The 21,781-nt window shown below is 40.3% G+C and overlaps 1 protein-coding gene across 1 annotated transcript in view; it reads right to left on the bottom strand.

The window, feature by feature from the left end:
• PCDH15 (protocadherin related 15) overlaps positions 1-21,781 on the bottom strand; it is a 1,410,242-nt gene that overhangs the window by 876,883 nt on the left and 511,578 nt on the right. The window contains exon 7 of the mRNA XM_063435339.1: positions 8,033-8,143. Coding sequence (XP_063291409.1) covers positions 8,033-8,143 — 111 coding nt within the window. The remainder of the gene's footprint in view (positions 1-8,032; positions 8,144-21,781) is intronic.

Raw genomic sequence — 21,781 nt, 5'->3', positions numbered from 1 at the left:
GGAAAATCGATTTGGCGCCAAAAGAGATGATCTGGACAGGATATTTAAAGGATGTCCGGATAGTTGGACAATACACTTTGAAAAAGACCATCGGGTCGAAACGCGTTAGTGTTCTTGCTGTATTTATACAATATATTTTTTTATTGTTTATTTTAAATACCTTTGATTAAATAGCTATTTTTAGCATTTTGAATACTCCGGATCTACCGACTATTTTCTTTGCTGACTCCTGGGATCAGTCGAGTTCTGGGCATTGAGAGCGGAGGTGTATTTCCTGAGATATCAGAGCATGCGATTATAGTCAGAGCCTACTATACGTGGCTCTGCAGATTGTGAGTTGGCAATTGATACACTGTTTTAAGCAGTTTCCCACCATGCAGTATTATGCTATGTGCTTATCTTTGATATTTAGGTGGTGTACATATGAACTGAAGAACCAGTCTGTATAAGTATTCTTATTGCCTTGATTCACTATTTGGAGCGCCCCCTATCTGTTTTTGTTTTATATTTTAATCTTGTGTTTTTTAAGTGTTTTTTAAACACTGGGGAAGTCGCACCTATTAAGAGAGTAACTGAAATACCTCACCTCACTTGCACTTTGTGTGTTAAGGTTTCTTCTACAATTAACGAAAGGAGTTGTTTGATTTGAAAAGAAAGAAACCCCATTCAATACCGAACTGCGGACGTGCCCGCTCCCTGATCCACCTGTCGGTTTCGCATATGTGACCTTATGTATGCGGCGTCCTCCGTGGCCTTGTTGCAAGCCCGTCGGACATCATCTATACTGGCGGGGGAAGGGAGGGGGGGAGGGGGGATGAGAGGCTATGCACCTTTCGGCTATTAATAGGGAGTTGGGCTTGATGTGGCTTGGGCCTACTGATGGCCTTGTGGGGAACACGGTCTTGCTGCGCCCTAATTATAGTGTCCCGTCTCTTTTTCCCACCCGGTGAGTAGTCAGACCCCCCTTTCTACTCTTCATACAATTTCTTAGACAACCGTTACATACAGAAATAGTCTTACATATCGCCCATATCCGACCAGAGTCCGTTATGCATATAGATGCACTGTTCACTCGGACCAATGTAGCTTTAAAGTTCATGATGATCCGTGCCGAGGCTTGGATCCTTAGGGGTCGAGAGGGCTCTGCTTAACGCTTTCATTTACCCGTCGGCGTCTTGAAAGGTTTAGTATGTTTGACCGTCTGCCATTCCGGCTGAGTGTCTGCTTGTCGTTTGGGCTTTCCAGCCTGGGTCTCCATTCCAATGCCCCAGGTTCGTAGTAGGCGGATGCCCGCCACCTCGTCCGAGACAACATGAGTTTTACCTTCTTTCGAGATCAGGAGTTTTATCGGGAAGCCCCAGCGGTAAGGTATTTTTCTATTCCGTAATTCTGAGGTTATATCACGGAAAGCTCTCCAACGTCGGAGTGTTTCTGCGGATAGGTCTGCATACACTTGGATGTGTTGGTATTTCTCCAGCAGGTCGTGTGTCGGTCGTTTGGAACGGAGAAGGGCCTCTTTAACATGGTAATAGTGAAGTTTGGTTAGTACATCTCTTGCAGTGGACGCCGGTAAGTGTTGGGGCTTCGCTACTCTATGGGCTCTGTCCATAAGAAACATGTTATTTGGTATGTCGGGGGTCATGGCTTGAAACAGACCTGTGAGGTATGCCATTAGATCTGTCAGTGGGACATCTTCAGGGACCCCTCGTATCCGCAAATTCTGGCGCCGCGACCTATCCTCTAGATCCATAGCTTTTAGCTCGTGTCTATCAATCCGGTCTTCTAATTCTTCCAGTTTTGCTGTTAGGTTACTGTGGGCTTCGGCGAAGTCCGCCATTTTGCCTTCCATGTGGGCTGTGTGGGAGCCCAGTTCCATAATGTCGCGGCGGAGATCTGCAATAGCGGATTGCACCGTGGATTGGATCTTGATCGCCATATCATCCAGCATTTTCTGGATCTGCTCCCCCTGAATATGGATAGTGTGAGGGGATTGCGGCCTGTCGCGATCCTCTTCTTCTCCACTGCCGTCGCCATCTTGAATCGCGTGCACCGCGGCCTTTGGATTAGCCGGTTTGGCTGTGAAGGAGTGCTTCTCTTTGGCTTCTGACGTTTTCCGTGCCCCCCGTTGTGACATGGTGGGTACACAAGCATTGCCGAGAGGTTTCGTGCTGTTTAGCCGCTGTATGTGCTGTTTTTTCAGCCGTTAGCCGGGGAGCTCTGTCTCTATGCGGCCATTCAGCTCGAGCGCAGGCTCCGCCCCCTTAATCCTCTTACTTTTAACACACAGAGTATATCGTATATACTCGAGTATAAGCCGAGTTTTTCAGCACATTTTTTGTGCTGAAAAACCCCAACTCGACTTATACTCGAGTCACTGTCTGTATTATGGCAATTTACATTTACAATTTACATTTACATTTACATTTACATTGCCATAATACAGACAGGGGGCTGTGGGGGCTGCAGAGAGCGTTTACTTACCTCTCCTGCAGCTCCTGTCAGCTCCCTCCTCCTCCGCGCCGGTCCGTTCAGCACCTCTGTCAGCTCCCAGTGTAAGTCTCGCGAGAGCCGCGGGGTCATAGTGCGGCTCTAGCGAGACTTACAGTGTAACCTGACAGAGGTGCAGAGGAGGAGGGAGCTGACAGGAGCTGCAGGAGAGGTAAGTAAGAGCTCTGCCAGCTCCCTCCTACACAGTGCCCATCCACTGGACCACCAGGGAGTGAGAGCCCCCCTCCCTGCCATGTATCAAGGAGGGAGGGGGGACGGAAACAAATAAAAATTATAATAAAAAAATAATATAAAAAAAAAAATTATAATAATAATTAAAAAAAATTATATAACAAAAAAACTATTAATATTAAAATAATCATAACAAAATAATAAAAATGCCCACCCCCCACCAAGGCTCTGCATCACACTCTGCATCACACACACACACTGCACTCATACACACACACTGCACACACCCACACACACTGCACTCATACACACACACTGCACTCATACACACACACACTGCACTCATACACACACACACTGCACTCATACACACACACTGCATTCTCATTCACACACTGCACTCATACACACTGCACTCATAAACACACACTGCACTCATAAACACACACTGCATTCATACACACACACTGCATTCATACACACACACTGCATTCATACACACACACACTGCACTCATACACACACACTGCATTCATACACACACTGCACTCATACACACACACTGCACTCCCAGTGCACTCATACACACACACTGCACTCATACACACACACTGCATTCTCATTCACACACACTGCATTCTCATTCACACACACTGTAAATAAATATTCAATTAATATAATTTTTTTAGGATCTAATTTTATTTAGAAAGTTACCAGTAGCTGCTGCATTTCCCACCCTAGTCTTATACTCGAGTCAATGAGTTTTCCCAGTTTTTTGGGGTAAAATTAGGGACCTCGGCTTATATTCGGGACAGCTTATACTCGAGTATATACGGTAATCTAACTTTGACATTGAAGGACCACTATAGGCACACAGACTATTTCAGCTCAATGAATTATTGTTGTTATTAATGCCTGCATTTGTGCCCTCTGTTCTACCCCTCAAAACTCAATATTTAACTAATTAGAAGAATTAGAAGTCAGCTTCAAGCCATGCCTCCAAGTTCTCAGGGTCTGAGAGGAGGGAATCTTTCTTCATAACATATTGTGACATCATACTTGTATGCACAGTGCGGTCATGGTCGGCCATCGAAATTCATTAAATAAAATTATTCTCTATGGAGGAATCATAGTTAAATTGCGGTGAGTGCCATGCATGCACCTACGCTCCACAATGCTCCAGGAATGGCCCATCATCCTGGAGGCACAACTCCAGGATGATGCTGCCCAAACAGGATGTCACGCAGCACCAAGGGAGACTCAGCATTGGAAAAAAAGGTAATTTGTTTATTTATTTTTCTTATTTGTAAATTGATAAGGTGCACCAGGAATATATATTTATATATATATATATATAGATATGTATTTAATGAAATTGCTGCTGAGTGCTGAACAACATATCGAAAACTAGCGCTGAATTATCTAAAAACCAAATGAACATACATATGGTTTCAAGAAAAGGAAGTTGTGTTTAGGGGATTTAAATTAATTCTTAACTGATTGATTCACAGTTTGCTCCACTACAAACCAAGGTTGCTTACCATTTTCTTGCTCGTATTCTCTGCCTAGCATTTGAAAATTTGCTAGCATCAAATTGAAAGAAAATTGCATATTTTATGATTTCCTGAACATTATATAGTATTCAAATATTCTAGGCAAAACATTGTCCAGAATTAAAATTGCAAAAGGGGTGAGGAAATATTATGTCAATGCTATAATCATGGACATTTTTTTGTTTATAATGCATGAGTACATCTATAATGATTGATAATATATTTTAAGTTGGATTCAATGAATAATTGTTGAAAAGAACAAAGTGCCACTGCTGTAAAATGTAATTTATTGTGAAATATCCCCAATTCTTTCCAAATAGATTGTAGTTGACAAGTCTTATTTTTAGCACTGGATTCTGCATAATATAAAGACCAGTCAGAAATAATTTGCATCCGTTCATAGAAAGCCTATAGATTGCAATAGGGAATTACATGCCATATATTTCTAAAGTGAGAACTCAAAGTAGAGTATGCAAGACAGTAATGAGACAGCGGCTCTGATGAAAACAAAGCAATCTACAAGAAAGGATATTAACTAGTTATAAACTACTGAACTGGGGCTTTCAGCTGTCCCTAACAAATTGAAAAGACAAGGAGAACCTTGGGATCTCTATGAGCCTAGAAAAAAAGAGGAACTTGTGATTTTGAATGTAATAGTATGGCTTGTCCAACTTTTTTAAGCAAGACTTTTTAGAAGTTTGAAATTGCATACAGGAAGTCCACAGATCCGCTACTATATCAAAGTTCAGAACCTTGCCCAGATAATTGAGCTAACAAAATACAAAACATTGATACACAATATATATTCATACATGTCTGAAAAGGTACATCTAAAAAAGACCTTCTTTGCATATGTATCAATTTGTGCTTACATCTCATTCAACCTGCTTAATGCTTTTTTTAATTCTAGACGAACGACTACATATAACACAGTGTTTCATTTTAACACAACCTATCTGCCTAGTAAACATTAGCTATTTGTTGTGCTAAAACATTAACCCCTTAACACCGCAGCCAAATGTACAAGTTGTGAACGAAACAAAACGTAAACAAAACCTGGCATTTGCGCTATATGTCTGTCCAACCGTAATTCACCTCTTTCATATTAAATGCACCCCCCCTTATTATATATCATTTTATTCAGGGGAAACAGGGCTTTCATTTAATATCAAATATTTAGCTATGAAACATAATTTAATATGAAAAAAATGGGAGAAAATAAGATTTTTTTTGATTTTTTTCGTTCTTCATGACATTTTAACTGTCAATGTCATAATACTGTTTGCTTTTACTGCAATAAAATACACATATTTGTATTCAGCAAAGTCTCACGTGTAAAACAGTACCCCCTATGTACAGGTTTTATGGTGTTTTGGGAAGTTACAGGGTCAAATATAGCGTGTTACATTTGAAATTGAAATTCGCCAGATTGGTTACGTTGCCTTTGAGACTGTATAGTAGCCCAGGAAATAAATTTACACCCATAATGGCATACCATTTGCAATAGTAGACGACCCAAGGTATTGCAAATAAGCGATGTCCAGTCTTTTTTAGTAGCCATTTGGTCACAAACACTGGCCAAAGTTAGCGTTTGTATTTGTTTGTGTGTGAAAAATGCAAAAAACGCCAATTTTGGCCAGTGTTTGTGACTAAGTGGCTACTAAAAAAGACTGGACATACCCCATTTGCAATACCTTTGGTTGTCTACTATTGCAAATGGTATGCCATCATAGGGGTAATTTTCATTCTTGGGCTACCATAGGGTCATAAAGGCAACGTAAGCAATCTGGCGAATTTTAATGTGAAAAAAATTAAACACAAGCCTTATATTTGACGCTGTAATTTTTGAAACCACCATAAAACCTGTACATGAGGGGTACTGTTGTACTCAGGAGACTTCGCTGAACACAAATATTTGTGTTTCAAAACAGTAAAAAGTATTGCAGCAATAATATCGTCCCTGTAAGTGCTGTTTGTGCGTGAAAAATGCAAAAAACGTCACTTTTACTGGCGATATCATGGTTGTAATACATTTTACTGTTTTGAAACACTAATATTTGTGTTCAGCGAAGTCTCCCGGGTAAAACAGTACCCCCCATGTACAGGTTTTATGGTGTCTTGGAAAGTTATAGGGTTAACTATAGTGCTAGCAAATTAAATTCCCTATACTTTCGGCATGGGTGGTCAGGCAGGTCCCGCTAATTGTAATTAATTAGGATACCTAATTATGTAAAATTATTACATAAATATATGTGTAGAATTAATATATGTATATATATACATATGTGTATATATACGTATATATATATATATTTTTTTTTATATTTTTATTTATATATAGGTATATATATAGTGATATATACGTATATATTTATGTATATAGATATATATATTATTTCGTTATAAGTGTATTTTGATATAAATATATATATATATTAATATCAGAATACAGTTAGAACGAAATAAAACACATCTATATATTTTTTTATATTTTATTTTTAATTATTTTTTTTATTTAATTTTTTTACGTATTTACATATTATTTTTTTTATATTATTTATAAATATATATATAACAATAATTATATATATATTTAATCAGTATCAGTCTACGTGTAATTTGATATTAATATATATATATAATTATATATATATTAATATTAAAATACACCTAGACGGTGTATGTGTATGTGTGTATATGTGTATATATATACTTAGATCATATATATATAATATATATATATGATCTAAGTATATAATTTTTTTTTTTTACACTGTTTTAACATTTTATTATTTTATTTTCAGCCAGCAGGGGGACCAACTGTCATTACAGTTGGTCCCCCTGCTGGCAATGCAGCAGGCAGCTATACCGGCCATGTGATTGTGAGGTCCTCGCAAGGACCTCACTCTCACATGACCGGGAGGCACCGGAGGAGGAAGATGTGCCGCGGGGGGGCTCCCTGGGAGTCCCCCGAACCGCGATCGCCGGCGTGGGACCGCCAGCGACCGGGTAAGTTACTAAAAACCGGAGGGCGTACTATTACGTCCGGCGGCGTTTAGAGCCGCTTTTAAAAGGACGTAATAGTACGCCCTCCGGACTTAAAGGGTTAACATTGTTCATATTTTCATTTGCATGCTTTGCAGGCAAGTTTTTAAGCTCTGAACACACGGCGCATGTGCACATATGTCTCTGGAGAAAATGCCAGGTGCGCATACACACATATACATCATTGTTCTGTTATATATCTGAGCTTTGTGAATTCACTGCAACAATGATTAGCGGAAGAGATAAGCAAGCCTTTTTACTTGCATCTTCATTATTCAATCCAGTAAAAAGTTAAATTATAGTTTACTGGGTTAAAGGAACAAGAAACAGGCACTTCTTTGGAAGTAAAGATTCTGCTTTAATTGGCATTAGGATGAGTCCGTGAGTAGCAGCATAATAATGATTACAGCTTGGACGGGATATAAAAGGAATATTATAGGACCCTTAGCATGCATAGAACATGATCCAAGACAAAGGGAAGAAGATCAGCATACCAGCAAACAAGGAATCTAATAGTATGTAAGCGGAATATTGAGGAAGGATAGCAGGTTTGAATCTATCCAGATTTTGACTAAGGGTTGGGTCGGGGGGGAGGGGGTCTCAACAGTAAAGTGGGACTAAGTATTATATTGTGTTCACAAACCAAGAGTGTATGTGTGATCTTTCAAACAAATGTTCTTGATTTCATTTTTGTAGTTGAGCAGTAGCAAAGGAAAATACAAAGGCACAATACAATAAAACAATGGTGTACTTACATTTGCTTGGACAATGACAAAATAGCGAGTTTTTTCTTCATAGTTCAATCTGCGACGCAAGACTACAGCTCCAGATAGTGTGAGGGGTATGTCAAAGGTCTGGTTGGATGCCTAGAGGAGTGGAAAGTGTATACTGTTTAGTATGTTGCATAAAGTATATATTAACCTATTACATTAATTACACATTGAAAATGTAAGCTCCAATTGCAGTATGATGACATTATTTTCTGTCACTTTGCCAATGTTGGAAACTCGGCCACAAAGAAATCTGTAGTATTACTGGGGGTGCCAAGTTTGTCCCGACTTACCCTAGTAATAAGAAATGAATTGCAACAATAAAGCATATCTGGAAGGCTCTGTATCCTTGTAGGCCTTCAGGTTAAGCTGCCATGTGCACCAGAATATACCGTATTTATCGGCGTATAACACGCACCGGCGTATAACACGCACCTCATTTTTAGAAAGAAATTGAAGAATTTCCCCCCTCCCATAGTATTTCCCCCCCCCTCATCCCATAGTATTCCCCCCTCATCCCATAGTGTTCCCCCCCTCCCATAGTATTCTCCCCCCTCCCCTCCCATAGTATTCTCCCCCCCTCCCATAGTATTCTCCCCTCCCCTCCCCTCCCATAGTATTCTCCCCTCCCCTAGTATTCTCCCCTCTCCTCCCCTCCCATAGTATTCTCCCCCTCCCCTCCCATAGTATTCTCCCCCCTCCCCTCCCATAGTATTATCCCCCCCTCCCCTCCCATAGTATTTTCCCCCTCCCCTCCCATAGTATTCTCCCCCTCCCCTCCCATAGTATTCTCCCCCTCCCCTCCCATTCTCCCCCCCTCCCCTCCCCTCGTGTACTTCCCCCCCCCCCATAGTGTACTTCTCCCCCCTCCCATAGTGTACTTCCCCCCCCTCCATAGTGTACTCCCCACCCTCCCCTCCCATAGTGTACTTCCCCCTCCCCTCCCATAGTGTACTTCCCCCTCCCCTCCCATAGTGTACTTCCCCTCCGATAATTACTTACCTGTCCTGAAGCGTGGGCCGGCTTCACAGCTTGCACCGCGGTACAGGAACTTTAATTTCATGTTCCGGTTTCCGGCGGGACTGAAAGGAAGTGTGCACACTATTGTGCACACTTCCTTTCAGTCCCGCCGGAAACCGGAACATGAAATTAAAGTTCCTGTACCGCGGTGCAAGCTGTGAAGCCGGCCCACGCTTCAGGACAGGTAAGTAATTATGGGATATCGGCGTATAACACGCACCCACGATTTTTCCCCTATTTTCAGGGGAAAAAAGTGCGTGTTATACGCCGATAAATACGGTATACAGTTATAGGGGAACCCTTTTTAGCCCACAATGTTTAGACCCAGCACTTATTTGAGATAAAGAGAGGGTCTACTTCTTGGCCAACATAGATTACTGAATACATTTAATTGCATTGATATCATACATCACCGTGGTTTACAGTCACTTTTTAAAGACTATATAGAAACAATTTAACAGGGTCTGTGTTTAAAAATACACAGTATACTGCTATTGCAAGAAATATCTTCATTCCCCCTTTTAAGAATAAAAAAAAAATCATATACAATGTAAAGATAGAAAAATAATGTTCATAAAAACAACCGTAAAAATAATCCCTGGCTTGCTGAAATGTTTAAATAAAAGACGTTTGGCATGTAATAATAAATGTTTTACTAGGAAGAATACACTGTGATTTGTCATGTGTCTAACTATGTCCTGGGAATAAATGTTACTATTCTTATGTATCATCACTGGTATAAATATATGCCACAATATGTGAGTGTTAAAGAATGCATGCATTATTGCACAGAGATAATATAACACAGATTTTCCTTGTTCAAAACCCACATTTCATATACATTAAATGTAAAGTAACTAATGTGGTTTGTCAGCTGGCAACACTGCCCTTTGATTCTTCCCTGCCATATCCTGTACCACAAGAATGCCTTGCAGTAGCAAGTACAAAGCCTTGAAGTGTAAAATATGAAAGCCACATTGAATAGAATTCTTTTTTTAAAGCTATGCATTGTATTGCACTGATAAAGAAAAATGACTCCATTCAGGAGGAAGAAGAAATACTATTAATGACTACAATTAAAATATTTAATTTATTGCATATTTTTAAACAAGCCTTAAAATGCATAATATAATGGTGTATTTTCATGTGCATAAAAATATATAAAGAACAGAATGAAACACAAGTTGTAATTTCAATTATAGTGCTTTTCTCACCCTTTACTTTGTTGAGTGCAAGCCATTGTTAAGTATTTCTACTGTCAAACATTTTAAAAAGCATTAAAATAGTTACACACAAAAAAGAAACATCAAAGTAAATCTGTTTTGCAGTTGCACACACACATTCCACTGTATCTGTTTTTTTAATGCAAATACTATTCACTGTTTGCTTGAAAGTAGGCTATTTAAAGTAGGAGTTGTAACAACAGGAGTAAAACATTGTTTTTCTCACTCGTGTTTTTGGTAACTGGGGATGAGTGCTACCAAGATTGTGAGGTTTACTCAGTGTCTGTCCAGGGTCCATACCTCGGTGGGGGGGGGGGGGGGGGGTGCGAGTGGCTCTTCTGGAAGCCCAGATTGGAGATCTTGAGAGGTAAATTGCAACACTAGGGAGATTGATAATCCTGAGAGGAGTCTTCTGCTCACTGAGCAGAGTTTAGTGGGGGCAGGTGGAGTGGGAGGAGATGAGACAGTTGGTGAACAGGCACATAGCTGAGTTGGGAGTATTAGCTCAGGAGTAGCTGTACTGCAGAAAGCTGTTCCTTCTAACAGCCGTGGGAACAGCCCCTCTAGTACAGGTGGGGTTGAGAGGAAGGCTAGAAAGGTTGTGGTGGTAGGGCACTCTATTATTAAGAGAGTAGATAGGGTAATCTGCCACTCTGATCGTCTCAATCCGGACAGTTTGCTGACTCTCGGGTGCTTAGGTCCGGCATGCTGCTGACAGAGGGTAGGGATTATTGGGCAGGGCTGGGGATGACCAAGCTGTCATGGTCCATATTGATACCAATGACAAAGTCAGAGGAAATGGAAGGTCTTAAAGAATGAGTTCAGGGAACTAGGAAGGAAGCTAAAGAAAAGGACCTCCAAGGTAATATTTTCAGAAATATTACCTGTGCCACGCGCTACAGCAGAAAGGCAGTGAGAGATTAGAGAGGCCAATGCATGGCTGAAGTCTTGGTGCAGGAAAGAGGGTTTTGGGTTTTTAGAGCACTGGGCCGATTTTGCGCTTGGGTACAACCTGTATAGCAGTGATGGATTGCACCTAAATGGAGGAGGGTCTGCTGTGCTGGGGGATAGGATGGCTAGAAGGTTGGAGGAGATTTTAAACTAGTAGTGGGGGGGGGAGGGGAGGTCATCGCAATCTAGAAAATGGAGATAGGATAGAAAGGAGATGGGCTTTAGCTCAGTAGAAGAGGTTGGAGATGGAGGGGAGGGGCAAGCTCAGAACAGAGGAGGTATGTAATATTGATAAAAATTCACAAAAAGTACAAATGACTCATTATAATAAATGTATGCTTACTAATGCAAGGAGCCTATATAACAAAATGGGGGAACTAGAGACAATAACATACACTAAACAATATATGATAGGCATAACAGAAACATGGTGGGAAGAGACACATGAATGGGCAGTTAACTTAAATGGGTACATGTTTTTTAGGAAGGATAGGAAAAACAAAAAGGGTGGTGGGGTATGTTTGTTTGTCAACCAGGAGTTAGTCAAATCTTAAGCCATTGGAGTGTTACGAGGAAAATGTGGAAGCTTTATGGGTAGATATCTGTTTGGGGCAAAGGAAGGGAAATCAATTATTGGTTGGGATATCTTATAAACCACCTAATGTAAATATTAATGAGGAAGAACATCTGTTAGAGCAAATTGGGAAAGCTGCAAATCAGTGTAACACGTTAATTATTGGAGATTTTAATTACACGGACATAAATTGGGATAGAGGGACTAATACTTCAGCAAGGGGAATCAGGTTTTTGAACGTGTTAAATGAAACCATGTCACAACTGGTACAAGTACCTACTAGAAAGGATGCTTGTCTGGATCTTGTTATAAAAACAATGTTGGTCTTTTGGCCAACATTCAAGTAGGGGAGCATTTCGGAAATTTTGATCACAATATGATAATCTTTGAAATAAACTCAAAAAAGCAAAAACACGTGGGGTCTACTAAAATGTATAATTAAAAAAAAAGACAATTTCAAAAAGATTAGGTAAGCTCTACAACATATCAACTGGCATAAACTCCTTAGTGAACAAAAAAAAACACTGAGGATAATTGGAAACTCAAACATATATTAGAAATGTACATTTCTCCACATGTACCATTGGGTAATAACTATAAAAGGAACACATTGAAACCAATATAGCTTAGTAGAGAAGTAAAACAAGAGATTAAAAATAAGACATGGGCATTTAAAGCATTTACATCTGACAAATCAGAGGCATCCTATATAAGATATAAGGAAGCCAATAATGCTTGCAAGAAGGCAATTAAAGTGGCTCAACTAGAACATGAGAAATTTATAGCCAAAGAATCCAAAACCAACCCCTACATTTTTTTCAAGTACCCTATATACTCGAGTATAAGTCGACCTGAATATAAGTCGAGACCCGTAATTTTACCCCAAAAAACTGGGAAAACTTATTGACTTGAGTATAAGACTAGGGTGGGAAATGTAGCAGCTACTGGTAAATTTCTAAATAAAATTAGATCCCCCCCAAAATTATATTAATTTAATATTTATTTACAGTGTGTGTATATAATGAATGCAGTGTGTGTGTGTATAATGCAGTGTGTTTGTATGAATGCAGTGTGTGTATGAGTGCAGTGTGTGTGTGTGTATGAATGCAGTGTGTGTGTGTGTGTGTGTGTGTGTATGAGTGCAGTGTGTGTGTGTGTGTATGAATGCAGTGTGTGTGAGAGTGCAGTGTGTGTGTATGAATGGCAGTGTGTGTGTGAATGCAGTGTGTGCGTGTATGAATGCAGTGTGTGCGTGTATGAATGCAGTGTGTGCGTGTATGAATGCAGTGTGTGCGTGTATGAATGCAGTGTGTGTGTGTGTGTGTGTGTGTGGGGGGGGGGCATTTTTTCATTATTATTAATATTTTTTTATTTTGTATTGTTACATTTTTTTATTTTCGTCCCCCTTGCCTGCTTGATACACAGCCAGGGAGGGCGGCTCTCATTTCCTGGTGGTCCAGTGGATGGGCTGTGTAGGAGGGGGGCTGGCAGAGAGCTGTTGCTTACCTTTACAGCAGCTCCTGTCAGCTCCCTTCTCCTCCACTGCAAGTCTCGCGGTGTGAGTGCCGCGCAGACTTGCAGTAGTAGCTGACCGGACCGTAAGAGAGAGAAGGGAGCTGACAGGAGCTGTTGTAAAGGTAAGTTACAGCTCTCTGCCAGCCCCCAACAGGACCGCCGGGCTTGTAATGAGCCCGGCGGTCCTGGTCTGTATTATGGCAATGTAAGTTGCCATAATACAGACAATGACTCGAGCATAATTCGAGTTGGGGTTTTTCAGCACAAAAAATGTGCTGAAAAACTCGACTTATACTCAAGTATATACGGTACATCAATTCTAAAAAAAACTAAAAATGAAAGTGTAGGTACACTGGAAACAGAGATGGGTCTATTAGTTAATGAAGACCAGGAAAAGACAGAAATTTTAAATAACTATTTTTCTTCAGTATATATTAATGAGAATCCTATGGCAAGAGATATGCAAATGATTGCTGCTAAATAGTTGCAGATAACTTGTGATTGGATGACTCGAGACACGGTGCTACAGCAGTTAAAGAAAATTAATTTAAATACAGCTCCTAAGCCCTGACGGTATTCATCCACGAGCACTTAAGGAGCTAAGTGGGAAATTAAGTGAACCTCTGTATTTAATCTTTCAAGATCCTTTTGTTTCAGGTATTGTACCGGAGGATTGGAGGAAGTCATATGTCATTACCATATTTAAAAAGGGTTCAAAATCCTTGCCTGGAAATTATAGATCTGTGAGCTTAACTTCTGTGACTGGGAAAATATTTGAAGGGCTATTAACCCCTTAAGGACACACGACATGTGTGACATGTCATGATTCCCTTTTATTCCAGAAGTTTGGTCCTTAAGGGGTTAAGGGATAATATTCAGGAATTCATTGGGAAGAACCTTGTTATTAGCAATAATCAGCATGGTTTTATGAAACATAGATCATGTCAAGCTAACCTAATTGCATTTTACAAAGAAATAAGTAGAAGAATAGATCAGGGTATTGCAGTGGAAATAAAAACGGCATCAGAGGGGATATTATAACATTATACAAATATATTCGGGGCCAGTACAAACCATTATCTGGAAATCTATTCATAAACTGGGCTATACATAAGACACAAGGTCACACAATTAGGCTGGAAGAAAGGAGATTTAATCTAAGACAAAGAAAAGTTTGTTTGTTTTTGTTTTTTACATTAAGAACTATAAGGATATGGAATTCTCTGCCTGAAGAGGTGGTTTTATTAGAGTCAATACAGATGTTTAAACAGCAATTGGATAAATACTTCCAAAAACACAACATACAGGTATATAATTTCTAATTAGTTGGGTAATAGCTGCTTGATCCAAGGAGATATCTGACTGCCATTTTGGGGTCAAGAAGGAATTTTTTCCTAGTTTTTTGCAAAATTGGAAATGCTTCAGACTTGGTTTTTGCCTTCTTTTGGATCAATAGCAAAAACATATGTGAGTAAGGCTGAACTTGACGGACGCAAGTCTCTTCAGCTATGCAACTATTTAACTATGTTGACATATATGGAAGAAAAAGTACAACTAATATGGATCCAACTCTTTTCTGTCTTTCTCTCTGAACTAGATCTTTATCCATATCTATCTCTGTATCTACACATGTGTATATATAAACTGCAATGCTTAAATGTTGCCTCTTGTGGCTGTCACACTGAGAAAGACTAGTGGTGGGTCTTTATTGAAGAACAATAACACATTTGATTCATTATTTCTCTATAGAAAACTTTAGATGTGCAGTGTGTAGTTTGTCACGCATGTGCTGTAGGTCCCTCGATGCCTAACTGTGAGAACCATTGGATTGTACAAAGATCATGAGGAATAATGATTGAAGAAGAAACACAGTAGCTGCTCCAATGACTGTCATATTAGTAGTAGTTGTATATTGTCAGATTCTATATTAAATATTTACATATACAATTTTCAGTTTCAAATTTTTTGTTGTTGTTGTGGTGTTGGCATCATACATTGAAGCCCTAAAAGTTTGATGTAGAAATGTTTCTAATATGAAATAATTAAACTAGTAAAAGGGAGGGGAAGTGTGACAAAACAACTGGGGTAAACAATGAAATGAAGGAGATCCTTGATTGCTATGGGGGTTGTGTGCTTGTGCGTGTCACGGTGAGTATTTGGGTGTGGGTTATTGCATAGAACATGAGGGTATGTGTAGACCAGTAGAAGAAGGAGGATCACTGGATCACCAAACCCCCCTCCCCCCAGATGGCAGAAGAGTTAATATGCTGGAAATAAGGTAAGTAATCATTAGCTAGCTTTATTTTTTTTTAATATCAAAGAGGGGTAGATAGATAAACGGAGGTGTACAGAAGGTAACCTATAGCACCAAAAAATATAATTGTTATATTCAGGACTACAAGTTCTCTTGAAAATGTGGTACAGTGATCAAGATAACACACGGTGGATTGGAATGAAAGGATACATAGCTATATGCATTTAGCAACTGGGTTTTTATATATTATTTTTATGCCCTCTCTTAAAACAAAAAAAGTTATATAATTTATACTTGTGTGTTCCTTTCTTTTATTACTCAAGTGAGAATGCAATTTAAACCATGTTCCTTATATTCACAACATTGCATTGTGTTTTCTTAAACAAATATTCAGCTGCAGGCGTTTCTATCTGAAATAAAAAATAAATAAAAAAATATAAAAAATAACAAAAGTAATGCAAAAAATATGAATTCAAATTAATATATGCGGATCAGCCTTTCAGCAACATGTGGAGGAGGAACAAACCACTTAAGCTCAAATATTTCAACTTTAAATGTTTGGCTAATGGCATGTTAAAACACTTTGCTAAATATTGAAAGCTAGTATCAATTTTACTGTCTAGAGATCCAGACCTACATGACATCCAATATCCTGTATCCACTACACTGCCTTTACTACTCAATTATTACAATATTATGCTACATTTGTAGCTTGTGGAGTACAGGAAACATTTTTGATCTAGACCTTATAGTCATTCCATTATCATTTTAAAGCTTTTTCACTTCACGATGTTGATACACATTTTTTGTATGTTCTGTATGTGCTTTTTTTCAATAAAATGTATTACCCTATATTGAAGATATTGAGGTATCTCTTTGTGGCTGGTTGTTCTCCTTATATTTAGTGGCTAACCATCCTCATTTGTCTTCTAGTATCAATTAGATTAATGTTTTGCTTTTTAAAATAACCAAGAAAAATAAAATACAGATATGTTAATAACATACAATTAAGTATACAGCAGGTCCTTTAACACAGAAAAATGCAAGGTGGGGCCTCCATGAATGGGCGTTAGTTTTCCAGATGTTAAATTGGAGTGAGATTGGGGGAATTTGGAAAGGCAGCACCTTGAACTATTTGTCATGTTCCTCTAACCATTCCTAAACAGTTTTTAGCAGTGTGATGTTGTGCATTATGATGCTGAAAGAGGCCACTGCCATCAGGGAACAGCATTGCCATGAAAGGGTGTACATGGTCTGCAACAATCTCTAAGTAGATGGTATATATGAATTGAAATCCAAGTTAATGTTCCAAGAAAGGGACCACAGATATTGGAGCAACTCTTAAGAATGCTTATCTTATATGTGTAACGAAAATATACCCCAACACGCAGGATTCAACTCAACAGAAGACAACACAGAGGGAAGATACGTCTACCGGACCTTAGAATGGCCGGACTCGACGTATATGAGAGGAGTACAGAGTCAGGAGCGATCCGAGGTCAAGGGCATAAAGAGACAGCGTAAACTAAGACTAGGCGGGGTCTGGTACACAGTAAACAGCAAGCCGGCAAACAGAACAGATAAGGATAAAGAGATAACGTAGTCAGAAACAAAGCCAAGGTCAAGTACGAAGTAACACAACTGAACACAACAAGCGCTAAAGGGAACTGAAACAGAAACCATGATAGGGCAAGGAACTAAGGGAAAAAGGTGAGTATATATACCTTAACATCTATTTTGATTGCCCCCTGTCATATCCACGCCCCCCATAGCTAAGTGTATGGGGAGTGTGGCATGACAGGGACCAATGGGAGGCCTTTGCCAATTTAGGCTCCCACTGTCCCGTTAAGAGCGCGCCCGATACCCGCGGCGCGCTCTTAGAGTCAGGCGGGACACGTGACCGCTTCTCCCCCCCCCCCCAATATATAGTCTAATCATTTCACTTTTTACTTGGTGTCTGCAGTGCACTGCAATGCTTTTGGTGCTTAGACTGCTCCTTCAAGTCACTGCAGACACACCTCACATCTCCCAATAGTGGAATATGCTTAATGTTTTAAAATGTACTAGTTTATTAACACTAACATGATACACCTATAATGCAGACAGTCAAGATATGTGCTAATAGAAATATGTAATTATTAATGTTTGCTATATCTATTTCTACCTGAAAGATGTGTGACTAGTGCATAATTTTGTCAACCCTTACAGCTTTACCAGACACACCATTTTTCAAGTTTATGAATCTTGCTAAAATAAAATAAAATAAAAGTAATATGAATATGTTAGTTGTCTTTTATGTCAAAATGTTAAACTATTTCAAAATTGTATTTAAATGATAGATAATCAAGCAAAACTGAAGTACAGCCAAAGCAAAATTGTGATGTTTTGAGAAATCTCTTTAATAGGAGTATTTCTGTAGTAACCCTTCATTTAAAAACATTGCTTTAGCTTTACCTTAATGAATACACTCATATTGAAAATATGTACCACTTATAATCAAAAATACAGCATTACCAAGTATGTCCAGTATCAAAGTGATGATTACTTGTGATTTACATTAAGATCATTTGCTACACAACAATATAGAAAACTGGAATACATTATTAGGAACAGTTTACATGTCCTGCAGAGAAAATCAAAGGAATATGATTCTTATTGGTCTTATACAAATCACAAAAAATTGTATGCAAATTTCATATCTAATCAAAAATACATACTGCTTTCAGTGTTAAAAGACAAGGATTAAAATATTTGTTTTACAAAAACCATACATTGGATTTATCTCTCTCTGATTTCACCTTTCTACTAATTAAAGGGACACTATAGTCACCTGAACAACGTTAGCTTAATGAAGCAGTTTTTGTGTATAGAACATGCCCCTGCAGCCTCACTGCTCAATCCTCTGCCATTTAGGAGTTAAATCCCTTTGTTTATGAACCCTAGTCACACCTCCCTGCATGTGACTTGCACAGCCTTCCATAAACACTTCTTGTAAAGAGAGCCCTATTTAGGCTTTTCCTATTGCAAGTTCTGTTTAATTAAGATTTTCTTATCCCCTGCTATGTTAATAGCTTGCTAGACCCTGCAAGAGCCTCCTGTATGTGATTAAAGTTCAATTTAGAGATTGAGATACAATTATTTAAGGTCACTTACATCTGTTTGAAAGTGAAACCAGTTTTTTTCTCATGCAGGCTCTGTCAATCATAGCCAGGGGAGGTGTGGCTAGGGCTGCATAAACAGAAAAAGTGATTTAACTCCTAAAACTCCTATACACTAAAACTGCTTTATTTAGCTAAAGTAATTTAGGTGACTATTGTGTTCCTTTAATGTACCAGAAGAAGATATTAAGGAAATAAACAATGTCCTTTTCAAAATGTGGAAAAGTTTTACATTGCAATTATATTTTTTTCCCCATTTATTTTTTAGATATTTTTTTTGGCTATTTAAATTATAATTGAAAGTGTTTTCCATGAAAAAAAAAATAAACAAAAAGATAACAACAAAAAATGCATATAAAGATTGAATTTTAGTTGGTGTGTAATATTGCTTTAGTTACCCCTGTGTATATTTTTTTTAGACCTTCTTGTTCATGTATGGGAAAATCTATTTTCCCTCACAAAACAAGCATTTAATGAAAAGCATATTTTAAACCAACAATCATAATAAAAATCATCAGTCCATGTTCTTTTTTTTTTTTTTTTTTTTTTTTAATGTACATGTATTCTACTGGCCTCCACCAACCTTTTAATGCAATAGAGAGGCTGTTGTTATGGATTTTTGTTGTTTGGATTTTTCTACTACTTGAGTAATGGTCATGTAGGAATTAAACATAGGCAAAGAGCTACGGCCCATCAATAAATTGGCCTATGATTACGTGCCCTTTGTCAGTCATGTTAACTTTATGCTATAAATTTTCAACTTTGATGATTTTACATTCAGACCTCTATGCACAATTTGGCAGTCAATAAAATATCATCTGCTACTTAAATGGAAATTATGGTAAAAAATTACCCCGTATATTTAGTGCAATATTAGAAAATACTTTTTGAAAAAGGGAAAAAAAAATATTACAAATGTCCTGAAGCTGTATAGATTAACACATTACCCCAGCAGAGTTATATGTTAAAGTGAAAACTCAAAATAAATTTCACATTTAAAGGGACACTATAGTCACCTGAACAACTTCAGCTTAATGAGGTTGTTCAGGTGAGTGCTACAGCTAGCCTTTTTCTTGTAAGCACTGTATTTTCTGAGAAAATGCAGTGTTTACATTGGAAGCTTGGAACACCTCTTGTTGCAGTCAATCAGACGGCCACCAGAGGGACTTCCGAGTTCAGAGGCCCTAAAAAGGCCTCTCGTCCGATGCATTCTGGGTGAATGCATCAGACGGGCTATCAGCACACAAAGCACTGTGAACGCGCTTTGTGTGCTGATAGCCTGTCAGCACTGCTGTGGGCGTGGCTTCAGCTGACAGCTTCAGCTTCAGCTGACAGCTGAAGCCCGAACCCACAGGGACGATTACTGTCCACAATAGTGGTTGAAGGGGGGGGGGGAGACCTACTCTCCTTCCCCCCCCCGGCCCCCACCGCTGTGCGGCGGGTGGGGGCCCTAAAATTATCAATAAGGGGGGGGACCTACTGTCCCCCCCCCGGCCCCCACCCCTGTGCGGCGGGTGGGGGCCCTAAAATTATCAATAAGGGGGGGACCTATTGTCCCCCCCCGGCCCCCACCCCTGAGCGGTGGGTGGGGGCCCTAAAATTATCGATAAGGGGGGGGACCTACTGTCCCCCCCCGGCCCCCACCCCTGTGCGGCGGGTGGGGGCCCTAAAATTATCAATAAGGGGGGGGCCTACTGTCCCCCCCCCGGCCCCCACCCCTGTGCGGCGGGTGGGGGCCCTAAAATTATCCCCGGCCCCCACCCCTGAGCGGTGGGTGGGGGCCCTAAAATTATCGATAAGGGGGGGGACCTACTGTCCCCCCCCGGCCCCCACCCCTGTGCGGCGGGTGGGGGCCCTAAAATTATCAATAAGGGGGGGACCTACTGTCCCCCCCCGGCCCCCACCCCTGTGCGGCGGGTGGGGGCCCTAAAATTATCAATAAGGGGGGGACCTACTGTCCCCCCCTGGCCCCCACCCCTGTGCGGTGGGTGGGGGCCCTAAATACAAAGGGGGGGGACCCTAGTTAACCCTCCCCCCCCCAAAAAAAAATTATCTCCCTACCTACCCCCCTCACCCTAAAAATAATGAGGGGGGGAACATTAACTAAAAACCTGTAAAAAAAAATAAAAAATAAAAAGAGATCAAAAAAACTTACCATTCGATGTTTTCTTTCTTCTAAAATCTTCTTTCTTCAGCCCAAAAAAGGCCAAATAAAAATCCATAATAACCGACGCAATTAAAAAAAAAAAAAAAAAAAACCGAGCGCAAAAAAAATAATCCATCTTCACCCATGGAGGGCTCCGCGCAGACTGAGCTCCGCAGGGTAGGGAAGGCTTATAAAGCCTTGCCCCGCCCTGCAATTAGGCTAAGAACACTCTGATTGGTGGGTTTAAACCAATCAGAGTGCTCTTTGTCATTTTACAAGCGTGGGAAAGTTCTTTGGAATTTTCCCACGCTTGTAAAATTACACAGAGCACTGTGATTGGATGGATTTCAAGCCATCCAATCACAGTGCTCTGTGTCATTTTACAAGCGTGGGAAAGTTCTTTGGTCCCCCCCCTCATTGATAATTTTTGGGCCCCCACCCGCCGCACAGGGGTGGGGGCCGGGGGGGGACAGTAGGTCCCCCCCTTATTGATAATTGTAGGGCCCCCACCCGCCGCTCAGGGGTGGGGGCCGGGGGGGGACAGTAGGTCCCCCCCTCATTGATAATTTTAGGGCCCCCACCCGCCGCACAGGGGTGGGGGCCGGGGGGGGGACAGTAGGTCCCCCCCCTTATTGATAATTTTAGGGCCCCCACCCGCCGCTCAGGGGTGGGGGCCGGGGGGGGCAGTAGGTCCCCCCCTCATTGATAATTTTAGGGCCCCGACCCGCCGCACAGGGGTGGGGGCCGGGGGGGGACAGTAGGTCCCCCCCCTTATTGATAATTTTAGAAAGCGAGCTGAGCTGTCAGTCAGACAGCTCAGCTCGCGAACGCGCATTCCGCGCACATGCGCGGTAAAGCGCTCAGGTTCTTCATAGGGCGGCATTCAATGCCGC

Source organism: Pelobates fuscus, chromosome 10 (genome assembly GCF_036172605.1).
Source record: "Pelobates fuscus isolate aPelFus1 chromosome 10, aPelFus1.pri, whole genome shotgun sequence".
NCBI classification, from domain to species: Eukaryota; Metazoa; Chordata; class Amphibia; order Anura; family Pelobatidae; genus Pelobates; species Pelobates fuscus.
The sequence above is the reverse complement of the archived record's forward strand: the minus strand, read 5'-3'. Positions and strand labels throughout refer to the sequence as shown.